The sequence below is a fragment of the Numenius arquata genome, chromosome 3 (assembly GCF_964106895.1).
Source record: "Numenius arquata chromosome 3, bNumArq3.hap1.1, whole genome shotgun sequence".
In the NCBI taxonomy this organism is placed as follows: domain Eukaryota; kingdom Metazoa; phylum Chordata; class Aves; order Charadriiformes; family Scolopacidae; genus Numenius; species Numenius arquata.
Window position 1 is genome coordinate 7,993,526 of NC_133578.1, and position 27,539 is coordinate 8,021,064.

Here is a 27,539-nt window from a genome sequence, read left to right on the forward strand (position 1 = left end):
AATAAGTAGAATATCATTAAATAATGACAGTGCATAATGACTATGATTTATGCAGGGTATGCACATTAAATAATTGCCACACAGAGTGCTGCAATCACCCATTCAGCCACAGGTTAAGGTAATTAAATACTGTTCTTGCTATTGGAGAGGTTCCAGACCTTGGTCCCCAAAGATGTAATATTGCATTCTCACTAACTTAACAAGTTTCATTCATAAAAAAATTAAAGAGTTAATCCAATTAAAATGTATTGGAGGAATCAGAACGTATTTTCTTCTTAAATCCATTTAAACATCTGTGAAAATCAAATATGCTTAAGGAAAGGAATATTATGTGAGAACGAAGTTGCCTTTCTTCTACTTTGAAATTTAATTAAAAAATCATACATATAAGTAGCTCAATGTTTGCATGTAGATATTTAAATAAAAAAGGTCAACAGAAGTCTTGCTAACCTGAGGACAACAGATATCGTCAAAGCTATTTTATCTAGATCCTCTTGTCTTCTTCCATGAGGACCTGATATTCCCAGGGCCTAAACCTGTGAGCTGCTATCTACTGCAGCTTCTGATGGCCAGTAGTCTTTTATTTATGGAATATATTTGGAGAAGCAATATAGTCAATATCCAAATGCAATAGCTAGGAAACATAACCTGCACAAACCACCCCTTGTTTTGGTTTTTGTCACTGTGAAGAAGGACAAAGCCTTCTTTGTAGTCCAACAGAGGCTGGTACTAGCAGTAATTTCACTGAATTTCACTGAATTTTTTTTAGAGTTGGAAGGGACCATATAGATCATCTAGTCCAACTCCCCTGCTGAAGCAGGATTGCTTAGAGAATGCTACTCAGGACTGCATCCAGGTGGGTCTTGAAAATCTCCAAAGAAGGGGACTCCACAACAGTAACTGCTGATGTTCAGCATCCTTCAGGTTCAGTATGTGATGTAAGGACAGTTATGGACACAGCTACAAAACGAATTTTGTCCAATACTGTTTTTTCCTGGAGAAGAATGGTGACACCACACGTAGCCAGCAAACCATCCCAAGAGAACGGAGACTGCAAGCACTCATCCACACTTTTCTGACTGGTATAAAAGCCTCTCAGGAGGAGGATACCTGTGTGCTCACCGGATAATCATGAAACCCCATTTCAATCAAGTGTCTATAAAGTAAACCATCTTTCCATTCCTATAGCGGGACTCAAACTAGACAGAGCACTAACATTTCAACACTTAAAGCAGCCAACCTTACTCGTAGGAAGTATTTTTTAAGGAACAGAACGTTAAACCATACTGTTACTAAACACTAGTATTTATTTTGACAGTGACACACCAAGTATTACCCACACAAATACATTATTTCTGCACTTACAACCACATTGTTCAAACTGTTTGTGGTAAGTTGCCAGCGCTGTAGGAGGCAGCTAAAGAGCACAAGTCCCCACAGAGACCTTTTTCATCCTCTCACAACATTTACAAGGTGGCAGTGCTGAGCTGCTGTGCTATGCTGCAATGCCGAGTGTTGCCTTTTATCGGGCATCAACAAAATTCTGTTTAAATTCTTTTTTTAAGGTTCTTCTAAATTCTCTTATTTGACATAACAAATATTGAAATGTAATGGATACAAGGCATAATTTTCTCAGCTCTTTTCTTCCTGGTCCTAATAACAGGACATTGATTATCATTCAGAGATTCTTAGTAGCAGTACAAAAGATTAAATCTTTCCTTTTTTATGAAAGCAGGGATTTCAGAATTGGTTAAAGACACCATAAATCCTCAAATGCACAGAAATACCTGTGCATACTCATTTCCAGTACCCTTGCTTTTGTTTTGGAAATAACATTAGACTGTAATATACTTGTCAAATTTATTTTTCATCTGTATAATTGCACGTACAAATAGAAGTTTCCTTAAGCCTTCAGTGCTATTCCTGAAGTTTGATCTCTTTAGTATCGTCATAATTATTCAAATTGTTTTCTGCTAAGACCCAAAAATTCCAGAGCATTTCCAGCCTTGAGTTTATCCTGTAAAAACAAAACACATATATGTTTGTGTGTGCTTAACTCATATTTTACTCGACTGTTTTTACTTATGCTTTAAAATGAACTGCTGCAAAGAGACTAAAGGGCCTCTACCAGTCTTTGCAGAAATCAATGTACCACACTGATTTTTCAGTGTTTTATCTCAGGTCTAAAACTAGAGGCTTAAAAAGAAGGAAAAAAAATCCCAAATGTAAAGATCATACCTTCAGTTTATTGTCAAAATCTTCCATTGAATCAATCAATTTTCCAGGTTCCAGTTCCCCAAGTGGAAAAGGGTAATCTGTCCCCAAAATAACTTTGTCCTGGTAATAAGAAAACCATGTTGTTCATTTTGCAGTAACATTAAACAATATAGCTGCATGTGCTTTCTGGAATTTATAATAAGCCACAGGAAATTACATGCATGTATTGGGCTGATTAATTGCAAAAGTGGTTATGAAGATAATCTTTGGGTTCTAACTTTCATTAGGAAAAAAATAAAGCTCAAAAAGTATGACTCAAGTTTATTGGGTGAATTTAAGTTTGAAAAAGTACAGATTATTTATTGCTTTTGTGGTGTCTCACTAAAGTTTGCTGTATTTTCATTCTGATACACAGGAAGTTCCAAATGCAAATCCTAGCCCCCTAGGAATGAGTGTATATTGCTCAGGTGAATACAAAATACAACACAAATGGTAATTTCCTACCCAGGTTGGTTTTCTGTACTGTGGTGCTGCTGCTCTGAAATGTAATAGAAAGGTATCTATTGTCTCTGCTCGCACTGCTTCTGCAAGTAGTTTGCCTAAAATGCAATGATTAATCTTGGTTAAGTGTTGCCATAATTAAGTGGCCGAGAAAGGGTACACAGAATTCTTCCTTCTGTTTCTTGACTGACTTTTTGTTTCTTTTTCATGTTCACTAGATGCTCTCATGAGAATGAGTTTGACACATTTCTTTAAGAATCTCACAAAGTTTTCTACCAAACTCAGAAAAGATGCTTGAGTTTGCATCCCTGAAACTCTTGACTGCACACACACACACACACACAGAGACACACAAAATTAGGTATATGTGAGAAGAACATGTAATAAAAAATACAAAGCAATCAAAATTATCTTCTGTGTGATACTTGAAAAGCTGTAATAATTGCAATGTGATACTACTGGTACAGTGTAGAATTACCACAAACACTTAAATAAAAAAAAATTTAGTTTAATTTAATTTAACTAGTATTCAGCTTCAGATAACAAACCCAAAATCTCATTTACATTTCACCTATTTTTGGAAGTCTGTAATTTTTTTTAAATGTCATTGTCTTTAACTGGGGATTGGATATTAGCTGTGTGCTTGAAACACAGATCTGAAAATGTGAGTGACATGATATGATTTGTTTCTGAAAGCAAATCAGTGAAAAGAAAATTCAATAAAAACCTGTATGCATCATTCCTATTATCAGAGATGAAAAGAAATAGGCAGATCCTCAATTAGGTCCATATTTATTGGTTCATTTTCACACTGGAATGATATTTCCCCATTTTATCTACCTTGGAGATTGCCTGCTGCCGACTCTCTTGATTTTATCAAAAGTCTATTTTCCTTTAAGCTTCATCTCCTGGAGACATGAATATTTGAAAACCACAGTTTTCATTAAAAATATATGTTTTTAAATGTCTCAGGAATTTGAAGTCAAGCTCATGAATTTGGGGCACTTGTTATAATATTTGAACTCTGCTACCAATGCTGAAATAGGATGAAGAAAACATAATTCAGTTATTTTATGAAATGATTCATTTTTCTTATTTGTCAATGCTTTTTTTTTTTAATTATTATTTTTTCACCTCCAGTAGATGTCACCCGAGAGTCTCTGAAAGCACCTATACAAAAACCTTATAAGAAATCCAAAGAGAAGATACACATTCTATTGTTCTGTCCTATATTGTTGTGTTATAATTTATTATAGAAGCCTTGCCATAAGATTAGGAGAATTTATACCCTCTGTCTACTAAATCAAGTTTTGAGTGTAGATTAAACAAAATATATTTGGATGTGTATATGTTTAAGCAGCTAGATACACTCCTCTGTTTATAATCAATCTGATACCAAGATATTTTCTTCAGATATGAAAAACAAATGTATGCCATATAAAAAAAAAAAAAAAAACAAACAAAACCAAAACAACCAATAAACATACTAGGTTTATATAAGAAAAAGGATTTCTAAGTAAAGGACAAGGAAACCCAGTATTTGCCCAGCTGTTTATTAGTCAAGGTTAAATCAGCCAGGGAGGTTTGTACATTTTTGTTTACATCTCCTGTATACCAAAGCAGAAAGAAATCCCATGTCCTCATTGGAATAATATATATATTATTTCAATTGCATTTTTCTTTTCCTAAATGTAAAGTGTTTCACGGCTAATTGTGATCTATCCATTAGCAGTAAAATTAAAAGCTGTAAATTAAGAAGAAAAATCTAGAAGCAGCATTATTGCTCTGCTACTAGTGTTATTAGGTTATTCATTTATACTCTTTGAGCTTCAGTTTTGTACCAATAAAATGGGGATTACAAGACCTGTCTTTAGCAGCCAGCCTCAGAGAAGTCCTGTGAAGTCTCTGCAGATAAGCAATACTTCTAGCACAACTGATGCATTAATATCTTATTCCAAAGTATATCAACAAAGTCAGTTTTCCCTAGAGGACTTTTAGTTCAATACCTTAATTAGTGCATCTCTCCTTTTAAAAAGGTACATATGATTAACCTCTGTGGACCCTTCTACTCAGCTGAATTTCTTCCGCAGTAATAGGGACCTGAATCTTAAGATGAATCTCAGAGAGCATCAAGTGTGAGTTTGTCCTCTTATATTAGTGAGAAACTGTATTTGCCTTGAATCTCACCTTCTTTCCTGCTCTCAGGATAGGTCTCAACAGGAGGCCAGGTTCCTATAGCCAGTTCAGCTCCAACTTCTGGCCAGAGAATTTTCTACCTTTGGGTGATGACTCTTGAGGAAACACCATGGGGAAGTTTTTGCAGAGATACACTGAATCATTTAATCCCCTGTCAACTCGGTTCTTCACTTTTTAGAGCCAGCATCATCAGGGATTTTGTGTTTATTTATATTCACTTCAAGATACCTCATCGTGGGGGGAGCGAAGGACTGCAGCAATTTTGCAGTCTTACAAAATTCTCTCTCAGAAACGTACGCTTCTGCTTCCTTTAAGTGGGGCAGGCTCCAATTAACCTGCCCCCAAAACTAAGAAGGGATGAAGTTAAATGTACATGACTCATCACAGCTGTCACTGGGTTTTAATATTCATAAGCCCAAAGCCAACACTTTACATTCTGGTGCCAGGTAACGGCTGTTCCCCAAGGCCCCGAAGCCACGTCTACACACGTCTTTACACACACCGATGCCCTTCCAGCGCAGCTCCTGGCTGTGCTCTAGAGACCTGGCCTATTTCAAACCTTCAGCTCCTAAAGTTACAGCGTCACCCTCAAGAGGCAACCACATTGTTTTTAGCCCAGCATTTATTCATCTTATATGTCTTATTCTGCTAGCACATGGCTGCACTGGAAATGCTGAGATATTTGGCATTTTTTAAAGCATTTTGACACTTTACTCAGACAAAAAGAGAGAACTTTTTAATCTTCATGGTTATAAAGTAAATCTTGAAAATGTGAAGTGAATGTTTTTTCAAGGTTAAGATGCCTTAGGCTATGAAAAAGAGAAAAAAAAACCACTTTTTTTTTTTTCAAGTTCTCTGGAGTGTTAAAAGCATTTAAGTTTCTGGGATCTGACTCATGACTTTTCAGTGCCGGGGTTCCACCTGATGTCACATTGCTTGAACTCAAAACAGTCAGAGGAGAATTAAAGAAGACAGCAACATCCCATGTAGTACACTGGTCCAATTTTTTGCGTTAAAAAACTGAATTTCAGAAGTCTGTTGACAAAATAAACGAGACACCAGAGAGGCTATTGCTGAGTGACTCTGAGATTACCAAATTAGAATCCAGAACCTCTCTCCCCTCAAACAACCCAATTTGAGTTGCAAAGACTGATCATGATTAGGGGCCAGAGCCTACGTGTCGCTTCTTAGGAAGAAAGGTAGAAAAGTTACAGCTTAAGCGTGGTGTGAAGAGAGCAGCTTTCCCACAACAGCCACAGCTCAGAGCAGCCTTGAGAAGCAAAGCTAACTCGTCACTTGAAAGCAGAACTGCTTCGAGACTTGCCTTCTATACAAATTAAAACAGAAAAAAAATTAAGTTCATCATCAATGGATTACGCATCCTGTTGTACTTTCTCTCCTGCTTTGCTCTTGACACCTGTGGTTCAGCTTCTAACAGAATCAGAGCAGAAAAAGAATCTGTGGGTCTCGGCCATGCTGAGTCACACAGATTCTAATTTATCAAGGTCTTTCTAACAGTGGCAGAACATGTCTCCCAACATTTTAAAATGGAAAAGAAGAAACAAGCAAGTGACCTTCTCTCCTTGGCATTAAAAAAATATGAATCTGACTACCTAAACATGGCGATTTTAAATTCAAGAGCTAGACGCATCCCTCTACACTATAACTGCACATATATATACTTAGGATGAACATGGTCTGGATTTGGGGAGACTTCTCAGAAAAGGAGATAACTGAAGGCAAGTGCTGCTGAACTGTTACTTCATAAGCCTTTGGCTGTCTTGTAAAATGGAAGTGCACATCCAGTAAAGTTTTTAAATCTATTGTAAAAACTACTTAAAGCCACTTAATTACTGTTAGATTCAATTAGATTCACAGGTTAGATTCAAGCTACAGTTAGATTCAAAAGGTAATGCATAGTAAAAAGTCCTGAGCTGTTGACTGTGATATATTTACTATTTAGAAGTTGGTAACAGAAATTAACAGGAATCAATATTGGGCTGGAGCCCTAGTACTTTGTTAATATTCCATCTGGTTAAACTTCATCTGGCGCAGAGGTCTCTCCAGCAGTGTTCACTAGGACTAGCGCTGCCAAAAAAATGCTATAACATGTCTGTATGTATGGAAAGAACTTAACAAATGCCACCCAAGTTAATACCCACTGATGTTATAAGAACTTTCCAATATTAACAGCTTATTAGCACATCTTTTGACAAGTAAACTGACCTGTGTTTTATCTTGTTTCTAATGGAACTAGGCTGTGTGGAAGTTTTTTGCATATTTTATTGGGCTCCTGCCATAAATCTACTTTTGGTTCATGGTGGATTTAAGTAAGAGTTATTGTCTCTTCCCTCCTTAGAGGTGTAGTGTTACTGTATGCATATATACATGTACAGGTACATGCACACTTTACAAAAACTTTCTATAATATTGTTTCAAGCTGTAGTTGTGCTGTCATATAGTTGAATTTTTCATGAATCTTCAAATACAAAGTTTTCCTAAAAGGCGCAAGTACTGTAGGGGAGTTGCAGGTAGAAATCCAGATTTCCTGTGCAGGACAGACTGAAACCCCATGGATTTCAAAGGGTTGAGACCCAGGCTTAGAGTACCATGGTAAAGAAAAGCAATAGTTTCTTCTGCATTATTATTTTTGGCTAACCTAGGCAAGTCACTTCTGTACCGGTTCTAGTACAGATTTATTGCAGCAACCTGTTCAGACTGTTAGAGATGAAAATGGGAAATCAACAGTATCTTTTCTGTAGAGAGAAAGAAAACACTCGTCTTAGCTGTCTTTGGAGAGGCCCTGATGACAGCAACAGCCCCATACGTGAGAAAGTACTATGTAAGCCTAGAAACTAATGTACAGGAATCGAGAATACAGTTGCTGAGATAAGAAAGTCAACATCAGAGCTTGCATTTCTGTTATTGACGTCTGGTAGGTATCTGCCCGCTGGCTGCACAAACTCCATGAGGTCCAGAGATCAAGACACAAATACAGGTCCCTTGTTGATTTGTAGGGATCCATTGGAAGTTGGCACGAGTGATGCCATCTTCAAGCCCTTCCTGAACATTTACTAATGAGAAGGAATTATTTGAATGTTTTTGCATTTTTCTCTCCCATGCTGTACCCGAATTAAATAGGCTGCTAAACCACAAAGATTTCTTTACTCTCTACTCTAACAATTAAAATATTTTTGCAAACCCATGATGTTTAATTTTCTCTCCAGGATCCTCTCAAAAAATTTATGATTGACTTTTTTCTGCCTATAATTTCCCACGTGGAAATGCAATTTGGTTTCTTCAAGTACACACCTGAGTTTTCAAATTAAGCCATTTGAAAACAAGGCTCCAAATGAAGCAGTCTGTGCTTGCACTCCCATCCTGAACAGCCTTACGCAAGGAAGCAGCCTCACTGAACTAAGGTTCACAGTGCATGATTTCCTGGATTAAAACCACCATTTCAATACCTCCATATAGTAGAAACATTATCAACATGGCAGAAGCACATCAGTTTGTAATAGCTCAGATTATGATTTTACTGGGTGAATCTGCTCTCTTCTTCCTGCTTTCTTCTTCTCTTCTCCTTTTGCTATTTCATAGAGAAGTAAATAAAGAAGGACTCACCCTGCTTCTGGAAGCACTGAAACTCACCTCTCCTATTACACTTGTCAGCAGCCTTAGTGCACCACGATCATGGACAAGAGAGTCTGTGTAAAATGAGCCAAGGTATTTTCTTGGATCCACCTTATTATCCATCGCACACAAATCAGGGCGCACATTGAATCCATGGGAGATTCGCCCCACTGTGTATGGAAAAGCTCCACCTGCAAGAAGAAATTTTCAGTAACAGAAGCTGTAAATATGCAGGAGTTAAAAAAAGCCACATTATCAATAGAGATCTGTAAGTTGTACTGTCAGCTATTTAGGAAGAAAGTGCTCTGCATGAGCAATTTTTTACTCCTTCCCCTTCATTAGCTTTTCTGTTTTCCCCACTTCTTCACTACTGCCCCCCTGCTGCTTCCTTGTCCCTTTCCCCAAACAATCTCCTGTTTCCCCTGCCTCCTCGTTTCCCTTAAAGGCTGTTGTAACAGTTCAAACACTGTCTGAAACAGGTTAGAGAGTGTTCATACAAGCAGCTGATCTGGCAGATTATCTTCTTTGGGGTAAATAATGCTCAGCTGATGGCAGACTTAGAGTGGTAACCCTATTAGCTGACATCAAAAAACAGGAAGTAAGGAGCAGGTGTAGTATGGTATATATGGTATGTTGGTATGGTATTTTACTTACAATATGGTATATTACTTACCTCCATGTGCAAAGCAAACTTTCAGCTTAGGAAATTTTTCAAAAATTCCTCCCATAATCATGGAGCAAATGGCTATGGTTGTTTCCGTTGGCATGCCTAAGAACAAAAAGAGCTTTACTGTATGAGAGGTTTATTTTTAATTTTCCCATTTGAGTTATAAATGGTATCTTCATTTTTATCAATTAGCCTTGAGCCTACTGAAAAACTAATAGTCACAGAGCAACTGCCAAAGGTTACGCATTATTTCTATCAGAGGAACACTAAGTTGAACATTAAGTAACTGAAATGGGGACACAGGCCTGGAAGCTATGATCTTCTGAATTCTAAGCCCAGTTTTTATCCTACCTCACTAGGACAGCTGACAGGCGGGTTGAGTATGTCCTGAACTGTGCAGTACAGCCTCGATTCCCCAGCTATCCGAGCTCAAAGACAAGTATGGAATATGCCGGGTTCTCTTCTCACTTGTGTTTCTGGGTTTCTTTTGTGTGGAAAATGGGGCAGATATGTCGGTGGATATTCCAACACAGATTTGGGCGTTAGTTATGACATGGTGCCAGTTCCTGCAGTTTAGAAATAACCTATCTCTCTTTTTGCCTCTGGCTAACTTGGATGCTCAGTGTTAGGAACATGAAAGCAATTTAGGTTCCTACATCAGGCCCCAGTTTCTGAGCACACCTAACATTTAGAATATCATCCCATTTAGGCACCTAACTTCAGACATCCAGCTTGAAATTAGGAACTCAGTTCCCCTCATCTATGGGGGAAATAATACCCATCCAGCTCAAAAGGTTGTCTTTCATTAACGTTTTACCATACGCTCAGATGTGTTGGACTTTATGGTTGGACTTGATGATCTTGAGGGGCTTCTCCAACCTAAATGACTCTATGCAAAACCTTATTAGGCTTTGTAGGAAAATATTTTAATTGTACTTTTTAAAGGGAATGCAGTAATTTCAGTCTCTTGTTAAATCTGTATTGTTGACCCTGCTCTGATTAAAACTAATTGATACTGTTTTAAGATAATGCACTGGTGACTGAGGCACTAAGATTTTCTAGTGTATATTGCAGAATGTATATGACACGTGGATCATGTATGTTTTTCAGAACACCTCGATTGGAAGCAGCACAAAACCGTGCAAAACAAAACAATGCAAAACAGAATAAGTGAGGGTGGAATCAGGTCCAAGCACTTCTAGGTAGCAGTATAACCCACCTCCTGATGTTGTTCTGATTTCCCTAGCAGATGGGGAAAAAAACAGAAACTGGATCATTCCTTACATCTATGGGGAGCTTTTAAAGTACGTGTTGTTTCAGTTATAGTTGATGTGAACTTAGATTTATTTCCTTTGACCAACTTAATTCTAGGAAATAATCCAAGAAATTCTAAAAAGTAATATTCGGTTTTGCCTACTCCTTCATTAACTCACATTATTTTTGAGGAGCTCATTTCAGAGACTTTTCCCAAGTCATCTGCTCTTTGTATTTAGGACAAAAGAAAATACTAGATTCTGTTGCTAGTCTGAATAATTTTAATTCTAGGTATTTAAAAGTTAGACAAACTAAACAAGCTTAAAAACAAATGACTGCTGAATTTACACAACAGATTTAATTGTAGTACTTGATTTAAAATAAAAAGATTGATAGAAAAGCTATGTAATTTTTTCTCTGTACTAGTACCTTTGTAACAATCTTCTGGGCATAATCCAGTGACAGTTCATAAATTTAGATTAAGCAAAGTAAGTATACACTCACCTATTAGCCAGGGAAACCAGTATTTGGACATCCTTCCATCTATCTGCATGTCCCAGGGATGCACAAAGAGACAGCAATTTAATTTTTCGGCAGCCTGCAGCAAAAAGAAAAATCTTTTTAGTTATCATACTAAATCATACTAATCATACCAATTATCATACCAAATGCATAATCATGCTAATCATATCAATCATACCAAAATGCATCTTAGTTCTTAGCCATGCTTTAAAGATTACCTCCAAAATTGTACCTAGCATTAGTACTAGTAATGAAAATAGGCCCAGAAGTAAGAACTATAAGCAACAGTTGGTTATATTTACTCCTCTGGGCCATATCCTGATGTCCTCACTTAGTTTTAAAGTTCTTTTAGACACTACAGGATTAGAAACACTGATGATAATACCTTTTTAGCAAGCCAAGTGTTCCTCAGATTAATCTGGCACAAGATGCTTTTTTAGCTGTGTTTTTCAGCCATCCTGCAGTATAAAACTCAGTTCAAACTAGCATTCTTTTGGTTTCATTACAGATATAAGGATGAATTCTCATAATGTTTTATAGAACCATTTTGGGATGGTTTTGCAGAATTGTTCCAGCTGCCTTCAGGAACTTTCATTGCTGTTGCACTACATTTGTCCCCTTTGGCCCTCTGCCTGGGTTAAAAAAACATTCCTAATCCACCCTAAGAGTCTGAAATCTAGCTGTATTCTGATCAATAATCCATCTCCACTCAAGTATATTAATTTTTCACAAACTACTGACAGGAAAGGAAAAAAGGAGAATAATATAGGATGCTGACTATGACTGAGTAATTTAACTATGTGCTTAAATTTGAATATATAGTCATCAGAGTCATTCATATGCTTAACCAGGATGTAACAGCTTCGTTTTGTCAGATGTATTTCTGGACCTCCTCTTGTTGCTAAGGAGATTATCACACATTTGAAAAATTTGGGTTTATTTACCCATACATGCATAAATAAAGCTGCAGCTTTTGGATTGTAGAGACTAATTGCCATCTACATTTGTAAACTAAAAATAGCGATTCAATAACTGGCTTGGTAGATTGACAAAGTTCATTATCAAATCTGGCTTAATTTCACAATCTTTATTATCCAGGCATGTTTCTAAAATTGATAGAGGTTACTTTCTACATGTGTTAAACATAAACTGAAGAATGTAGAGTATGAGAGAGAGATCCCAGTATGATGATGAAGGGACTGGAGCACCTCTCCTATAAGGAAATGCTGAGAGAGCTGGGATTGTTTGGCCCAAGAAGAGAAGGTTCAGTGGGGATCTCATCAATGTATACCGATACGTGAAAGGAGGGCATAAAGAAGATGGAGCCAGGTTCCTTTGGTGTTGCCCTGTGACAGGACCAGAGGCAATGGGCGCAGACTGAAACACAGGAGGTTCCCTCTGAACATCAGGAAACACTTTATTACTGTGAGGGTGACTGAGTGCTGGCACAGGTTGCCCAGAGAGGTTGTGGAATTTCCATCCTTGGAGATAGTCAAAAGCCAACTGGGCATGGTCCTGGGCACCTGGCTCTAGGTGGCCCTACTTGAGCAGGGGGTTGGCCCAGATGACGTCCAGAGTCCAACCTCAGCCATGCTGTGATTCTCTGAATGTGTGCATCTCCAAGAGTGGAAGTTGATAACTGACTGTATATTACCATAAAAACAAGTGGTCCAGATGTTGCACTAACAGAATTCTTGAAGAAATTTGGCATTCTGAAAAATAACCTCTACAAATCAATTTCAAGCTGACAGCTATAATAACCTGAAAGAGATACAGAATGTACATTAATTAAACCCCGTAATTTAGACAAATGACCATCCTCATCTGGACCTCGGGTTATTTAAGTAATGCAATCAAATTAATTTTATAATCAATACATTCAGTTTGGAACTTTTGGTCCCATTTGCATAATTTTGTATGGTTCCTTAGCTCTACCGGAATCTCTGAAAATCTCAGGGAATTGTATCAATTATCTCAATAGGACTGGATACAGTAACTTGATCCCAAAAGCAAACAGTGCAGAAATGCTTTATTTGATACTTCACTTATCCTCACAAACCAAGAAGGCAACTCTACTTTAAGAACTCATATCATAAAAAGATTTTTTATTTATTATTATAAAGTATGTTTCAGAATGCTTTATATTGTACTATTGTCGTATAATGAAATATCATATATAATTAAAGCTTTAAACACTAAGCAGATTAGAAGGCTCAATTGTTTTAATGTACCTATAATTTGAGTTGATTACTATGTCCCAAGATATTTTTAATCAGAATTCTGTATCATAGAATTCCCCAAAATAAGGAAAGAAACATTTACTCACAGCATAAATATCATACAGTTCTGGTGCATTCAGGTCCCATTCATTGACATGAGATCCTATTTGTACTCCAGGAAATCCAAGTTCATTCACGCAGCGATGCATTTCCTTCACAGCCAGGTCTGGATCTTGCAAAGGTAATGTACCCAAGCCAACAAACCTCTTGGGGTACTTTTTTACTGTAGCAGCTAAGTCATTATTTAATATCTGGGCTAGATCTAAAGTATCCTGAGGTTTGGCCTGGTAAGATATTAAGCAGAATAGTACATTAAAATATAGTTCTCAAATGTTATCACCTTTGGAAGATATTGGATAAATGTCACAGCAAACGATTCAGACAGAAAGTTTGAACCTAAAATTTACAGTTCTGAATGGCTGCAAACCAGCAGGGCTAAATTCTGCCTCATTTTAAAACCTTCCTGTCTTGAACATTTTATCAACTGCTGTTGCCTTTACTGCTCAGGATGAGCGTAACAAAGCCCAAGTTGCCAAATCACTTAAGTACCTGATCTTTTGTGTAAACCAGCCCTCTTCTTTTGTTTATCCCAATGCAAAAATCTCAGCATATGATTTTTAAACATAGCAATGAATATTTAGTCTCCTATTATTGAAGCTGAAGAGATAACACCAAGAAATGTGAGATGCTGGAGCATGAGAATTCTTCAGAGAAAGCTTGAGCAAACCCCTCTAACATTTAGAAGGAGATAACAGTCATAATTCTTAATAAGGGAACTGCAATATCCATACAACCAGTTTCTTGTTTTTCCCTAATACATATTTAATGGAAAATATTCCCATAAATACCAGATTAAAATTTTAAAGATATGTCACCTGACAAGAAATTCTGAAGATCAGTGGTACTACTTATATGTAGTAGTACCACTATGTTATGGGCTTAATGCACTGATTTTTAATGTAGCATTTCTGTTTCCATACAACAATTTGACTTGTACACATAGCTAAATAGTCAAATTGAGACTGTATTTAGAACAGCATTTTGCTATGATTTATCTTCTCAGACTGTTTTTATTTCTTTGATGCATTCAAAACCACCATGCAGGGAACATATTAATTTAAATTTGCTACTGAATTTTAAGATTCAAAGCATTCTAAGTCAATGAGTCCCATACCACACTTAAAAGAAAGCGGGATAAGACCACAAATATATCTTTTACTTCTTTTTTTCATGAGGAAATACCGACCGATGTCTAGTTTTCATAGAATCTGTACATATATGTCTACCTGCTACCCATGGATTCACGCTGTGTAAATTCTCTCTCTGTTTCCAACACCCCCCATAAGATCCCCACAAGAAATTCTGTTGTCTCATTCTTTCTTACTGGGTGTACCGCGGAGCGGAGTTTTGCCAGGACACCCACCCTGCTGGCTCTTCTGACACCTGGACTATTTTTTTGTCTTTTGTTTTTCACAGCAGAATGGTTCCCCATTTACTTCAGTGCTCTGCTGACTACTTCAATTGCATAATTTACAGGAGGATGCATTTATTTTTTAAACATTTTGTAACATATGAATTAGAAAATATGCTAGTAGGAACCTACCCAGTAGCTGAACATAACAGGGACTGTGGAAAGGACTTGGACTGTGACTCCTGAGTAAGAAAAAGCAGTTATTAATCTTGCCTCTTTTTTTGGTAAAAGTTTAAAAATTAAGATTTTGGTTTGAAAGGTGGAAGGTAAAAGCTTTAATGGTAAGAAAGACTGATTTAATAGTGATATGGATGGAATCTTCTTTTTTGCTAATTGAGGATCATGGTAATAAATCTTGTAGTGTATCGGTTTATTAGGATTGGAATATTTCTGCTAAGTAGGAAGAAAAATAACACTTTCCTACTCATACTACATTATTTTGTGAAACTAAGTATTTTGATTTTAGAAGTATTTAGTATGCATGTGTACAATTAATTAAAATAGCAATTTAATGCTACTCACATAAATGAATGTGACATTAAACCAAAAGAATACAGTATTTTAAGTTTACTTATGTTTATCATATATATTTAATAAATAAACAGGTAAATTAGCTCAAAGATAAACAATGTTATGTCAACAGTCATTGGTAATGTGTTTCCCAAAGCCCCTTGTGTTAGGTTTCATTCATCTCGTGTCTGGACTACTGAGGTTGTAAATATAAGAAATTCTGTCTGTTTTAAGAAATAATTTTGATGTTAGCGATAAAGAGAATTAAGTCTCTGTTGTTTCGTTTCTGTTCATAGGCAACTCTATACCATAAGTTTGTGTGTGACAGGCTACAGGAATGAACACAACAAACAGCAGATTAACAACAGAAGAAACAATCAATGATAATTAGGACTTCACTAAATAGTTACATGCAAAACTTTTTTTTTTTTTTAATTTTAGATCTAATTGTAATGTTTATGCACATATTTGGTCATGCTTTAGAAAATTTAACTTTGTTGTTAGTAATGAAACTTGTAATGCAAAAGATAGCAGAACAAACTCTATGAGATTTTTTTCTAAGACAATGACCTTGCCAAAGTGCTCAAAAGTTTAACAAAATTATTTATTCTCCTTCTCAGTGTCCTAAGTAGGAAACATAGAGGGGAAGCTGACTCTCTTTTACAAGATCTGATCAATATTATACGCAGCAGCAATGGTTTTGGATTAAGGATTAGGTCCACAAAATTACATATATATGTAAGTACAGCCTAAGTCGTAATATCCACCAATATGCTACAGGACACTTCATTAGTATGTTTGAGAACATTCCCCATATTTTACAAAGTAAGCATTGCATCTGGTTTCAATCCATTTTTACACTTCTGAGCAAATTTCACATAAACATTAGGGGAAAATTTCCAAGCTGAACATTCCTAGACACTAGCTTTAGGAAGAAGAAGAACCAGCACAGAAAAACCTCTACTTTGTACCCTCTTCAGAGGGTTTTACAAAGGAGAAAATAGTAAGAAAAAGCAGTTAGGATTAACTGAAACATTTTCTCCAACAAAATTGTAATGATCTGTGTCACAGAATTGTGATGTTCGTTACCTTTGCAGCTTGTTTTATTGAATTATGTTGATAGCTTGTTTTATTGAGTGGATCAAGACACAGGCTTGCTATAACAAATAGACATAGTACATATGACTATGAGAACTAGTTTAGTCTCTTTGGTACATTGGCTACCATTTCTTATTGCTGGCAAGACTTCTTGGGCGTTGCACAAAGCCTTTTAGCAACCAAGGTGTAAGTTATCTCTCTGAGTTAACAATTTTCTTCATAGTATGGGTCTATAGATCTGTGCTGGACACAGTGTTGATAACACTGGGATGTTTTCATTATTGCTGAGCAGGGCTCGCACGGAGTCAAGGCATTTTCTGCTCCTCACACCGTCCTGACAGCGAGCAGCCTGGGGGGGCACAAGAAGTTGGGAGAGGACACAGCCAGGACAGCTGACCCCAATGACCAAAGGGATATTCCGTACCATACAATGTCCTCCTCAGTATATAAAGCTGGGGGAAGAAGAAAAAAGGGGAGGACACATTTGGAATTATGGTGACTTGTTTTTCCAAGCAACCTTTACGCATGATGGATCCCTGCTTTCCCGGAGACACCTGCTGAACACCTGCCTGCCCATGGGAAGTTGTGAAGTTGTGAATGAATTCCTTGTTTTGCTTTGCTTGCATCCCACCCACCGGGAATGGGAGCAAGTGAGCAGCTGTGTGGCGCTTAGGTGCCGGTTGGGACTAAACCACGACGTATCTTACAGTGGCTGGTAATAGTTTCGTTCAGTCGGGAGACTCCTTGCATCTTTGTTCCAAAATTATGCCATATTTGGAGGTTAAACTCTTGGGTGCAATCTATCACAGCCTGTGTTACAGAAAATGGTCTTTGAACTAAGTAGCTACAGCTTTGTAAACCAAAAAAGAGTAAATGTGGCCCATAGTCTTTATCATTAGAAGACCAGTAAGAATGAAAAACACTAAGACCTTTTTTTTTTTACACTGAATTGGCTGATGCCTGTATCTCTGGAGTGCTGTAATAAAAGGGGACATTTTTAAGGCACAAGTCACCAGATGGTGCTGTAACACACACTTTTAGATTTTTATTTTTTTTTAACCAAGTGAGCACTGTTCAGTTTGTGAAGAAATGTTGTGGTGGTTGGCTTTATGATACATTTTCTTTTCTGAAGAGCTGTTGCAAAAATTTGAAAGAATTGTTCCTGTGTCTTCCCTTTGTCTACAGCAAATAGATGGAGAAGAATTGTTTTATAGAAACTTGTCATTAGCGTTGGGGGAAATATCTGAAAGGGAAAGATGCCCAAAGGCTATTTGTCATCCGCACTGTGGTTGAACAATGTGGAAATCCCCCAAATCCCTGAGCTAACTCAGGGAATGACTACAGTCTAGTCAAGGCAGCATATTTCAGAGAGGTTGCAAAGACATTCCAGTATTCCCATTAGCAGTTCAATGGTTGGAGTCTGAAATACTGCTCCTCCAGGGTAAAAATGATGTAGCTGAAAATTATCTAAGTAGTGTTTACATAAATTGCCCACCAGCCCTTGAGTTCCTAAATTGGCCTGTGTTGCATGTTGCAGTAAATCTACATACGGAGAATGACCCAAAGTATGTCCTGACACACTGTCCCATGAGAGAAGGAAACAATAATCATAAAAATGCTACTTATAAAATACCTGCTCTTTGAAGTAATTCTGATGTTTATTCCTTACAAAAAATTGGAGAAGATATTCAAGTTGTGTCTACTGAGAAACTGATGTAGGGAATTATTCAGGTGCCAATCTAAGAAAAAAATAATCTATACTAATATAATATTTCTTTCACAAAACCAATTTGGAATTACAGTGTTAGTAAGAACTAACGAAAACAACTGATCAGACTAAAAGTTTCTTCTCCCATTCTCAGTGTCCCATCTTACAAACCTCATTTAGTGGCATGCAAGTAACTTGATGGAAAATAAATTTGCAAATTTGGCATCTGGTTGAGTTTCTTTCTAATTCAGAAAAATTCTTTTCCGAGAAAGTAATTGTACCACTTCTCCAGGCTCAGGGGCCTCTAGCAAAAATACAGAATGAAGATGCAACATGTAAACAGGAGAAAATATTAGAAAAGGAAACAAACATATAAAAAATCCTATGAGTAAACAGAATCTTTTTAACATTTGGAACAAAAATGGAAGGGCTTCCTCTTTTACATAAACCACTTCTATACCTGGAATGCATGTTGCCTTTTCAGGGTCACAGTTAGTCATCCTTACTTACGTCAACTGTATTAACATTCTGTATTAACAATCCCACCAAAATCAGTGAGCCCACGTGGGGAAGAAATTGTTACGGAAAATGAGGTATATTTTGGGAATATGTCCTATTTGAGTCTGAATATAAAGCATACACATTTTCACTGACTTCCAACAAATTTAAACTAATTAATCAGTATGCTAAACCTTTTAATTTTTATATTGTTATTGAGCACTTTCAGATACACTAACAGAGACGTTCCTCTTATTCTAAATGAGACACAATGATTTCAATTCCTTTATGGAAGTACCTGATAGGTCCATCTCTTTAATCCGTACTTCTGGATCCCAGCAGTTCTCTTGAATAACTCTAAAAACCTTTCCATCCTTCATCATCTTTGCCTGTCCCTGTGAAATGACATTTTCATATATTATAAATGTGATAAAGTAGTACATGCTAATTTATAGTCGCTTGAGTATGTTCTGCTCCCTACAGAAATTCAGTGACAGAATTTTGTTCTTTTATTTTTATTCACTAGGTATTTTTAATCAAAGACTATTTTAAAATAGTAATTAATAAAACAGTAATTTATAGTTCAGTTTTAATTCTTCAAAATAAAAAAAATCCCCTTTCTTTTGCAATGTCTATCACAGTACATTTGTTTGGAAAAGATACCAGGTACCTTAACCCAAGTTTATCCTCAAACCAAATTTTGACCTCAAAACAATGCTCTAATTAAAACCGTGCTAAATTTTCCCCTTGGGTATGTGTGTGTTCTTTTAAAGTCAATAGCATCACAATGATTCCAGTAACTACAGAAATAATTGTGCAACTCTGTTAATTTCAGTCCAGTTGTTTCATATCACCAGTGATACTGAGACAAAAGGAGACCTATTATGTTGTCTTCAGATTACATTTTCTCCTTAAGGAAAAAAAAAAAAAAAGGAATTATTGAAGAATTTGTATTTGGGAAAAAAAATCCACCGAACAAAACCTAAACACAGCATAAAACCATTACCTGAATTAGTGTAATACCTTCCCCATATGCCACCAATTCCCAAACATACAAAGTTCAAAATATTATCAAGGTCACGAAATTTAACACTGTTCCTGAGTCAGAAACACTGAGTCAGAAGATCCCCGAGATGCTATGTATTTGGGATGGGTAAGCGCAGTCATGCAGCAGCTGTACGGGACAGGGAACATGCTGCATCTGCAGTTGAAAATTAAAAATCACAGGAGAAAACACAGCAGCTATTCCTGCACCTTCACTGTAAACAGAAGCTAAGCGCAGGGCAGTCTTTTGAACCTTCTGGAAAAGGAATTCTCTCTCTCCAAAAGCCACTTTATTTTTCCTCATAAAATTTATTTATTTAGGATCCTGTCTATTTTTCTGTTAAATCAGAATATTCCCTATTAGTATGCTAAAACAGAAACAGCTAATAAAATTTCACTACTACTCACAGAGCTGGGTTTCTGTCCCCTCCTGAGAAGTCAGGCTGTTCTTAACCTTGAATTTGTTATTAACTTCATACATCATTCACAAATATACTGCCCTAATGAATATTTTAAAGCTCTCTTCAACAAATCTAACTGTGCTGCCTTGGCAAACTGTCCAGTTACTTGTTAGCTATATCACAGGTTGTGAAAATCACTTGAAATATTACAGTCAGTAATAACAACTACATAGTCCTGATCTCCTGGTAAAATACTTCAGGTTCTTGTAAAATTGATTTTCCAACCTGACAGAAAGGTTTACTCCAGCCATACATTCCAATACATTAAAAAAATATTAGTGCATTGCTGCAGATTGCCTAGTATTGGCAAAATATTCAGGGTGTGAGTAGAGAAAGACAGAGTAGAGCCGAGCATTGCATCCCATACAAATAGATCATGTAGCCTTTACTGGATTACCACTGGGAGAATTTCTGTGAACACAGGCGACTTTAAATTCTTTCCTCAGACACAGCTAAGGCTTAGCATGCTCACATGTTATTTTCTTCTCATAAAATTGAAAACAGCGTTAGGTAGATTGTAATTTTACTAGCACCTTTGACAGCGCTCATACCTAAATGCTGAGATAAATAGTTATTCTCTGAATGCTGTAACAGAGTTTGCAATACAGGAAAGGTTTCCAATAAGCCGAGTGCTGTTCTCACTGAAGAATTAGTTGGGCACACTGCTATTTTCATTTGCATTAACCGACTCTTTGTGAACACGCTACAGGTCGAGGCTAAGATCCCATCATTGTATGTTGGCAACAACAAACTTGATTATGCAGGAAAGCAAAACATGACCATTTGAATAGATTCGTGCTTGTGTATGTAAGCATAGAAAGATCTGGTCCAGCAACACTGTGACTGGAAAATGAGTCATACTGCTACAGTCTCTAGACACTGCCACTATCCTGCACCCGATATTTTTAGAATGAGAAATTACTCAGACCCCTCAAGTGGGAAACAATTCTCAAAGTTTTTTGCAGTAGTAAGAATGAAACAAGGATCAGAAAAAAAATTTTCATGTTCCAAACCAACAGATGCAGTGCTGAAAATCTCATTAAAGACAAGAGATTTTTATTTGCAAGCTGCAAAGTTAACACATTTTTTTAAGGGCACAGCCGAACAGTTCTGTTCTGTTCTGTTCTGTTCTGTTCTGTTCTATTCTATTCTATTCTATTCTATTCTATTCTATTCTATTCTATTTCATTCCATCCTAAACATTACCTGATATTTAAAGCTTTAATTAATTTATGTGGAAATTAAGACAGAAATATTAAAGAATTAAGTCCAGCAGGCTGATTGGGTTCAGCAAGCTACATTTAAAATAATCCCATCACTGAGCTACTCAGTCAAGTCCCAAATTGCACTTTAAAAATATATGTAACTATTTTCCTCCAGTTTGACCCTGATGCTTCTCCACAGAATGATATGAAAAACTTTCCCTTTCTTTTCTTAATCTTAAGAGTTAACTTTCCCAGCTCCACATATCTGAACTGGATTTTATTTTGCCATGCACTTTTTTCATGCAACATTTTGAGACAGAAGTAGGCTAGACAGAATTCTCTGCAGAGCCTAGGCGGCCATTACTGACTTGCCACAAAGTTCCTCTGCAAACTATTTTTAGCAAGGAATTTTAGCATCAGACCTGTAACAAACAGTTAAGCTGCTAAAAATGTCTCCAACAATTCTCCCCTTCCTGCACCTACTACGTATCTCAGAAGCTGTGCCATCCACACTCTGGTTCAGCAGGTGGCCTGTTCTCTCCTCCTATGCCTGCTTAGACTCAGATCTGAAATTTCAGCATATTTGTTTGCTCCTCATTCTTGGTCCCAACCTTCATATTCTGTGGTCCTTTTTCATACAGGGTTGTTAGCCTTGCGTGTTACAGAATGACAACGGTGTGTATATCATTAGGTTGCAATAAATAGACACTGTGTTGTATCCATTTTATCAGCTTTTTTCAGTTACTATATGAATCTACTACTATACATATAGTCACAAAGAAGTACGATTTTGCAAAGCGTCAAGGGGATGAGGGAATGTCTAGTTCCACTGAAATGAACAGGAACTATATATTTAAATACCTTGGTTTCCTGGAAGATGCAAGTCTTGCTTCTCTAAAGAGAAAAGAAGTTGCATCTCTACAGAGAATGAATGACTTAGCCAAGCCACAAAAAAACCAATGACGAAGATTGAGTACTATTTTCTTTATAAGGTTACCCCAAATAGGGAGAGGCACTGTCACCCTGAAAATGCTAAATACTAAATCTTTCTATCAGTTATCCCTCTAGTTTTCAGTATATAATTTCTATCTTGAGATCATCTCTGAATTTCAGAAGACAGAGAGAGATTAACCCTTGTAAACCCCTGTGCATACAGCCTGCCAGTATATAACATAGCTGGGTTTAGCCTGTTATTTGCACTCTTCATGTGCTTTAGGTGGGCTATGTGCTGACACTCTCTGTTGAGCTATTTATGCTCTTAACTTTGCATCTTTTGTCTTCCAGCTTACTATCCCCAAATTGTTCTTTCTGCTCTTATCTACCCAACCTCCGTTGTCTTCATATTTTCTCCTTAATTATCTGGCTGATACCCTCCATTGCTTTTCTCCCTTCCGTATCTGTACAACTCTCAACATTCCTGTGGTAGGCAATTACAGATGAAGTTTTTCAACTTGGGACAAGTACATATGAAGTGAAGTGGAAAGTGACCTGAGGTCTTCTGAGACCTCTTTTTATTGCCATCTTTCTAATCTCCCTCCTTCCAGAGGCCAATGCCATTTGCAGCGACAGGCACTCCAAAAGATTCCTAGGAGTGGGGGGCTGACAGATCACAGGAGGAAGCTGGCTTCCTGTGACAGTGTTTGAGACAGACAAACATATCCGACTGCCAAAGTTATTATATGATAACAGGCGTAACATCTTAAAAGTAGCTGGTACAGTTAACCTACATAGTAATGTATAAAGGGAATTATTTTCCTATATCAGCCTTACTTCTCTTAGGTCCTTGTGCCCTCTGTAAAAAAACCACTAATACTGGTAATTTTTTTAATGCTCTTATCAAAAATAAACTGCAACAGGTTGATCTTGCTTTTAGAAGTTTTACATTGTTGTGTCACAGTGAATACTACTGAAATTACTGCCGATTTGCTCTATTCTGAGCGAGATAAGAATCAAGACTTTAAGGAACTAGTTCTGTCTCCATCAGACTAAATCCATGTACTCTGCCAACTTCAGTACCAGCAGGATGGATTTTGAATGCAGATGGACTGTTAGCATAGACTCATGGCATCTGGAGACAAGCTGTTCCAGTTGTCTTAATGTAGCTCAGAAGTGCCTTTATGAAGTTAATAGAGTGGATGGGGATAAAAAGGTGAAGTAATATCAGACCCCAACTGCATTTCACTTGCCAATAAACCTCTGGCTCCTACTTTCCTACATAATGGTCCCCAAACCTATGGATTATCCTTATTGTTCTGTTACTTGTTCTCCTTGTCATGAAATTACAGAAATTCCTCTTTCCCTTTCACTCAGATGTGAAGGCATTTTCAGATGAGTTCTTTAACTTTTATTAAAATACCAGTTCCTTTAGGTTTTGCTTCTCATACAAATGACTGCATTTAACAGCAACCAAAAAAAATAATCTACGTGTAATTTGCTTTAGGTTGACCTGTCTTATTGAAAAGAAATCCTTAGAGCTATCCATTCCAAGTGCTAATATGAGATGATGATGAAAAATGGATATTGGTTCATAAAAAAGAATGAGTTTCACCTCTCAAGCAAAAAAATTTACTGAGGTATATAAGAACTTAGAGTGATATTACTTCAGAGAAGATAGACCTCTAGAGAAATCTGTATCAGACATAGCCAATCTTATCGCCAATTTGCTTTTAAATAGATTTACTGAGTAAGTTTGTGCTCCTGATGACAACAAGAGATCAGCTTAGAGCACCAAACAGCCCAAACCTTGCAGTGGTGATCCAGCTGTACCCATCCTCCGTATCCATATCTCTGTGAAAGAAAGAAGAAAAAGCCAGTGCTAATTAGCGCTCTGCAATAATAATAAAAATATCAGTTCTTACAAGCCAGCGGCAACTTATTCAGGAGAAACGTTTATGCATATGCTCAGCTTTGAGCCTATGAGTAGCCCCATTGCCTTCAGCAGAAGCGCTGAAGTTTAATTGGACTGGACTAATGGTGTTTGTAGATCTGAACTTTCAGCTCAGTGCAACAACATTTTTAAGTGTGATTTCCAAGTGCTTAAAGTTGCTTACTATATTGACATTCTAACTGGAATGATTTTAACACAGAAAAAAATTAAATCAAGCATTTGGCAATATGAAAATTGAGCTGACAATTTTCCAATCTGTGATCAGTTAATCATTAGCACAAAGATGTATCGATTCCACTTTCTGCTTCCATGATTCAGCAGCAGGACTGAAGGTCAGTCTCTCGCCTATTAATATTTAAACAGCCAAGAGAAGCTAAAAAGGAGAAGCTTAGATGCTCATTGATTCTACCAGGGAGATTCAAAATTGTTTATGCAAAAAACCCCAAACCTACAAAAGATGCTGATTTCCTTTTATTTTCATAAATTATCAGATTAGAAATAAATGTAATCTTGAAATATTATAATAGACTCAAAACAATGCTCAGAATTCTGAATTTTCTGTAAAGAAACATTTCAAAGGAAACTGAGTAAAAGCAGGCATTTCTTTCACTGAAGTGTAAACAATTTCAACACAGTCCTGAATTTTCTGAGATAACAAATCATTACTTAATGCCACTGTGAGCTTTCCTAAAGTAGGCATGCAGAGCCAAGCCTCCAGACTTCAGCCAATCAGAGATGCTAATGACTGAGGCTATGTGTGTTTTATTTAGCTACGTTCAGCTATGTATATTTTATTTAAATTTATAAATTTATAGGGTTTTATATATAATATTTAAATTTAGAGAAAATTTTGTGAGTGACATCTAATGAGAACTTTAAGTTTTTACTAGCTCTGCTAATTGCAATTGTAAGCTGTGCAGAAAATAAGTACCTTAAAGGTGCTCAAGGAGCATTTAGGCAATAGAGAAACTCAATGGTCTGTTTTTGAAGTTATTTTCTTCTTTATTCCCCTGAGTTATTAGTTGGGTGTATGGACAGTCCTTATTTCATTTATTTCTATGAATTTTTAAGCTTCGTAAGGTTCCTAAGCTCTTAAATAAGTATCTTGATAATGGAATTTTTCTATTCATAGGTTCAAGGTTCAGTATTTATAAGACTGGAAAAAAGAAAAGTTTAGCGCTATGTGTGCATGTTTGGATTGTCTGATCGGTTTTCCATGCACGAGATGCAGAGAACTATGTTAATGGCTTGAATTTTCAGAGGACTCTAGGGAATTCTGAGAGTTGTTTTCTATTCCAGGCCCATTAATAAACCATTGAATCACTCAATCTTTAGAACACAGGAAACAAAAACTAGCAGCTGGAAATGATCTTTTAAAAATTTGCCTCTTTATCAGTGTTTAAATAAATGCAACACAGACCTACGGTGTCTAACTAGTGAATTCAGCCTTGACATATGTCCATGAACATCAAGGGATTCTTGAGGTGATTTATCTCCGTGAATTTATTGCCCTTTTAAAGTATATACAGACAAAAAAAACCTTTTAAAATCATGTAAAATCAGAATGACGGAATTTTATAGGTTTTTTTTTTTAGGAATATTACGTAAACAAGGACAACAAAATCTGAAACAAGCAAGAGTCTTTGTAGTCTGGATATTTAAACTCCTATCCATTTAAAATAGACATAATTGTTCTAAAAAATATGCCATCTGACCTACAATATCCAGTGTACATGTGTTTTTCATTGAGGAGCTCTTATAATTACAAATAGGAAGTTCAAATAGATGTTTAAAAAGATCTGCCTAGTTAAACGAGGAAACAAACATTTGGTGCATAACAATATTGGTTTTCACTACTACTCAAGAAATAATACTATCTATGTTCTTAACGCCAGGTTTTATCATGGCTTTTTTCCTAATATGCTGTTTACATTTTCCAGCAGCTCTCTGGCTAAGAGTGAACTGACACTAGACTGTCACACTTAAATCCAGCAAAACACAGAGCTAATGCATATGAAAAGCTTATGTGAGAATTTGCCAACATCAACCTCAAAACAATTAAGTTAAAGAAATGTAAAGTGTAAAACAAAGTTTCAGCTAGTGTGTCATATGACTAAGAGAGTGGCTGAAATAATGGTATTCTTTTGTTGTCAGAGAGGCACAATGAAATCAAGTGGTTCCATGCTACTGTCAGACACAGGGAACGTTCATTCAAACTACAACCAACACAGAATTACAATAAGGAAAGAAGCAACAATGCAGGTCTTCTCTTTTCTACTCTGCTTTTTTATCATGAATGGAAACATTAAAGAATTATAAAAAATAGATATCCTGGAAATCAGAATGCAATTTTAAAGTGCAAATAATTTTATACATATGTGTGTATAAACTATATATAAATATAGTTTCATGTGATCTTTTTCCGTACCCTTTGAAGCATGGGAGATGTGATCCCTTATGAGTCAAAAAATGATCAGACCTCTATATTGAATTGTGATTTTAATTATTTAGGCAGTAACTCTAAAACCTAATTCAGAATGAAATGACTACATGGCTTTTGATAATCTGAACTAAGAAAAGGATTAGATTTATTACACGAAAACCTAAATGACACTTTCCATTCTCAAATATTTTTCCCAGGATCATGAAAATTGTTACTGACAAGAACAAATTTGTCACTGAATGATAATAATAATACCACGCAAAGATTCAAAGTTAAGAACAGTTGACTTATAGCTTCAGTGTTATGACAACTGAGATTTTGTATTTTTAATACAATATGCTACTACTTTCCCATAACTGAAAAAAATAACAGATATTAGTAAAATGATCATCTTCATTAATTAACCATACTTAGAGTGACCCCACTCCTGTTGAAGTTAATGACTTTCATGCCTGTGGGTATAAGATGTGAATGAATTTTGTCTTAGGTAACATTAATCTTGTCTAATATTTGCTTATCTCTCTTATTTAAAACAAACGTAAATACCGTTTGGGAACCTGACAGCTCCGGTTTTATCAAGAGAGTGGAATTTACGCCTCATCACTTGACAATTTTAGGTCTCTCAAAAAAACAAGCAAAAATATAAGAATTGCTTCAGACTAAATAAAGAGTGGGGAACAGAGCCCAGTTTTCCATCCCTTTCTTACTGGGACTCTTGCTTTGCAAAGTAATGCAATGCAAATTTCTTAAAGCTGAAAAAAAAATCAAATTAGACAAAAAACTAGAGATATTTATAACAGAAAGCTTCATTCATTGTTCTTTCAAAAATTACATTGGTAGAAATGGTTGCTGATAACATAAGGCACTGAATATCCAAACTCTTATTACCTTTCTTAGGTCAGGCCATTCCTTAGGTAGAATGTGGCTATGAATATCAATTTTCAT

General features: G+C 36.4%; 1 protein-coding gene across 1 annotated transcript; it reads right to left on the reverse strand.

The window, feature by feature from the left end:
- Positions 1-1,954: 1,954 nt before the first annotated feature.
- ACMSD (aminocarboxymuconate semialdehyde decarboxylase) lies at positions 1,955-27,539 on the reverse strand. Its single transcript, XM_074145560.1, has 10 exons — positions 27,483-27,539; positions 24,007-24,051; positions 18,853-18,949; positions 14,873-14,922; positions 13,317-13,553; positions 10,973-11,066; positions 9,221-9,316; positions 8,566-8,738; positions 2,239-2,337; positions 1,955-2,017 (listed from the first exon to the last, which is right to left on the reverse strand). The coding sequence occupies exons 1-10, from the start codon at positions 27,537-27,539 to the stop codon at positions 1,955-1,957; spliced, it is 1,011 nt and encodes a 336-aa protein (XP_074001661.1).

Coding starts and splice junctions, on each gene's coding strand:
- ACMSD (XM_074145560.1), bottom strand. CDS start 27,539: ATGAAAATTGATATTCATAGCCACATTCTACCTAAGGAATGGCCTGAC. Junction 24,052..27,482: donor AATGGCCTGACCTAAGAAAG/GTAATAAGAGTT, acceptor TTTCTTTCACAG/AGATATGGATACGGAGGATG. Junction 8,739..9,220: donor AGTTTGCTTTGCACATGGAG/GTAAGTAATATA, acceptor TTCTTCTTGCAG/GTGGAGCTTTTCCATACACA.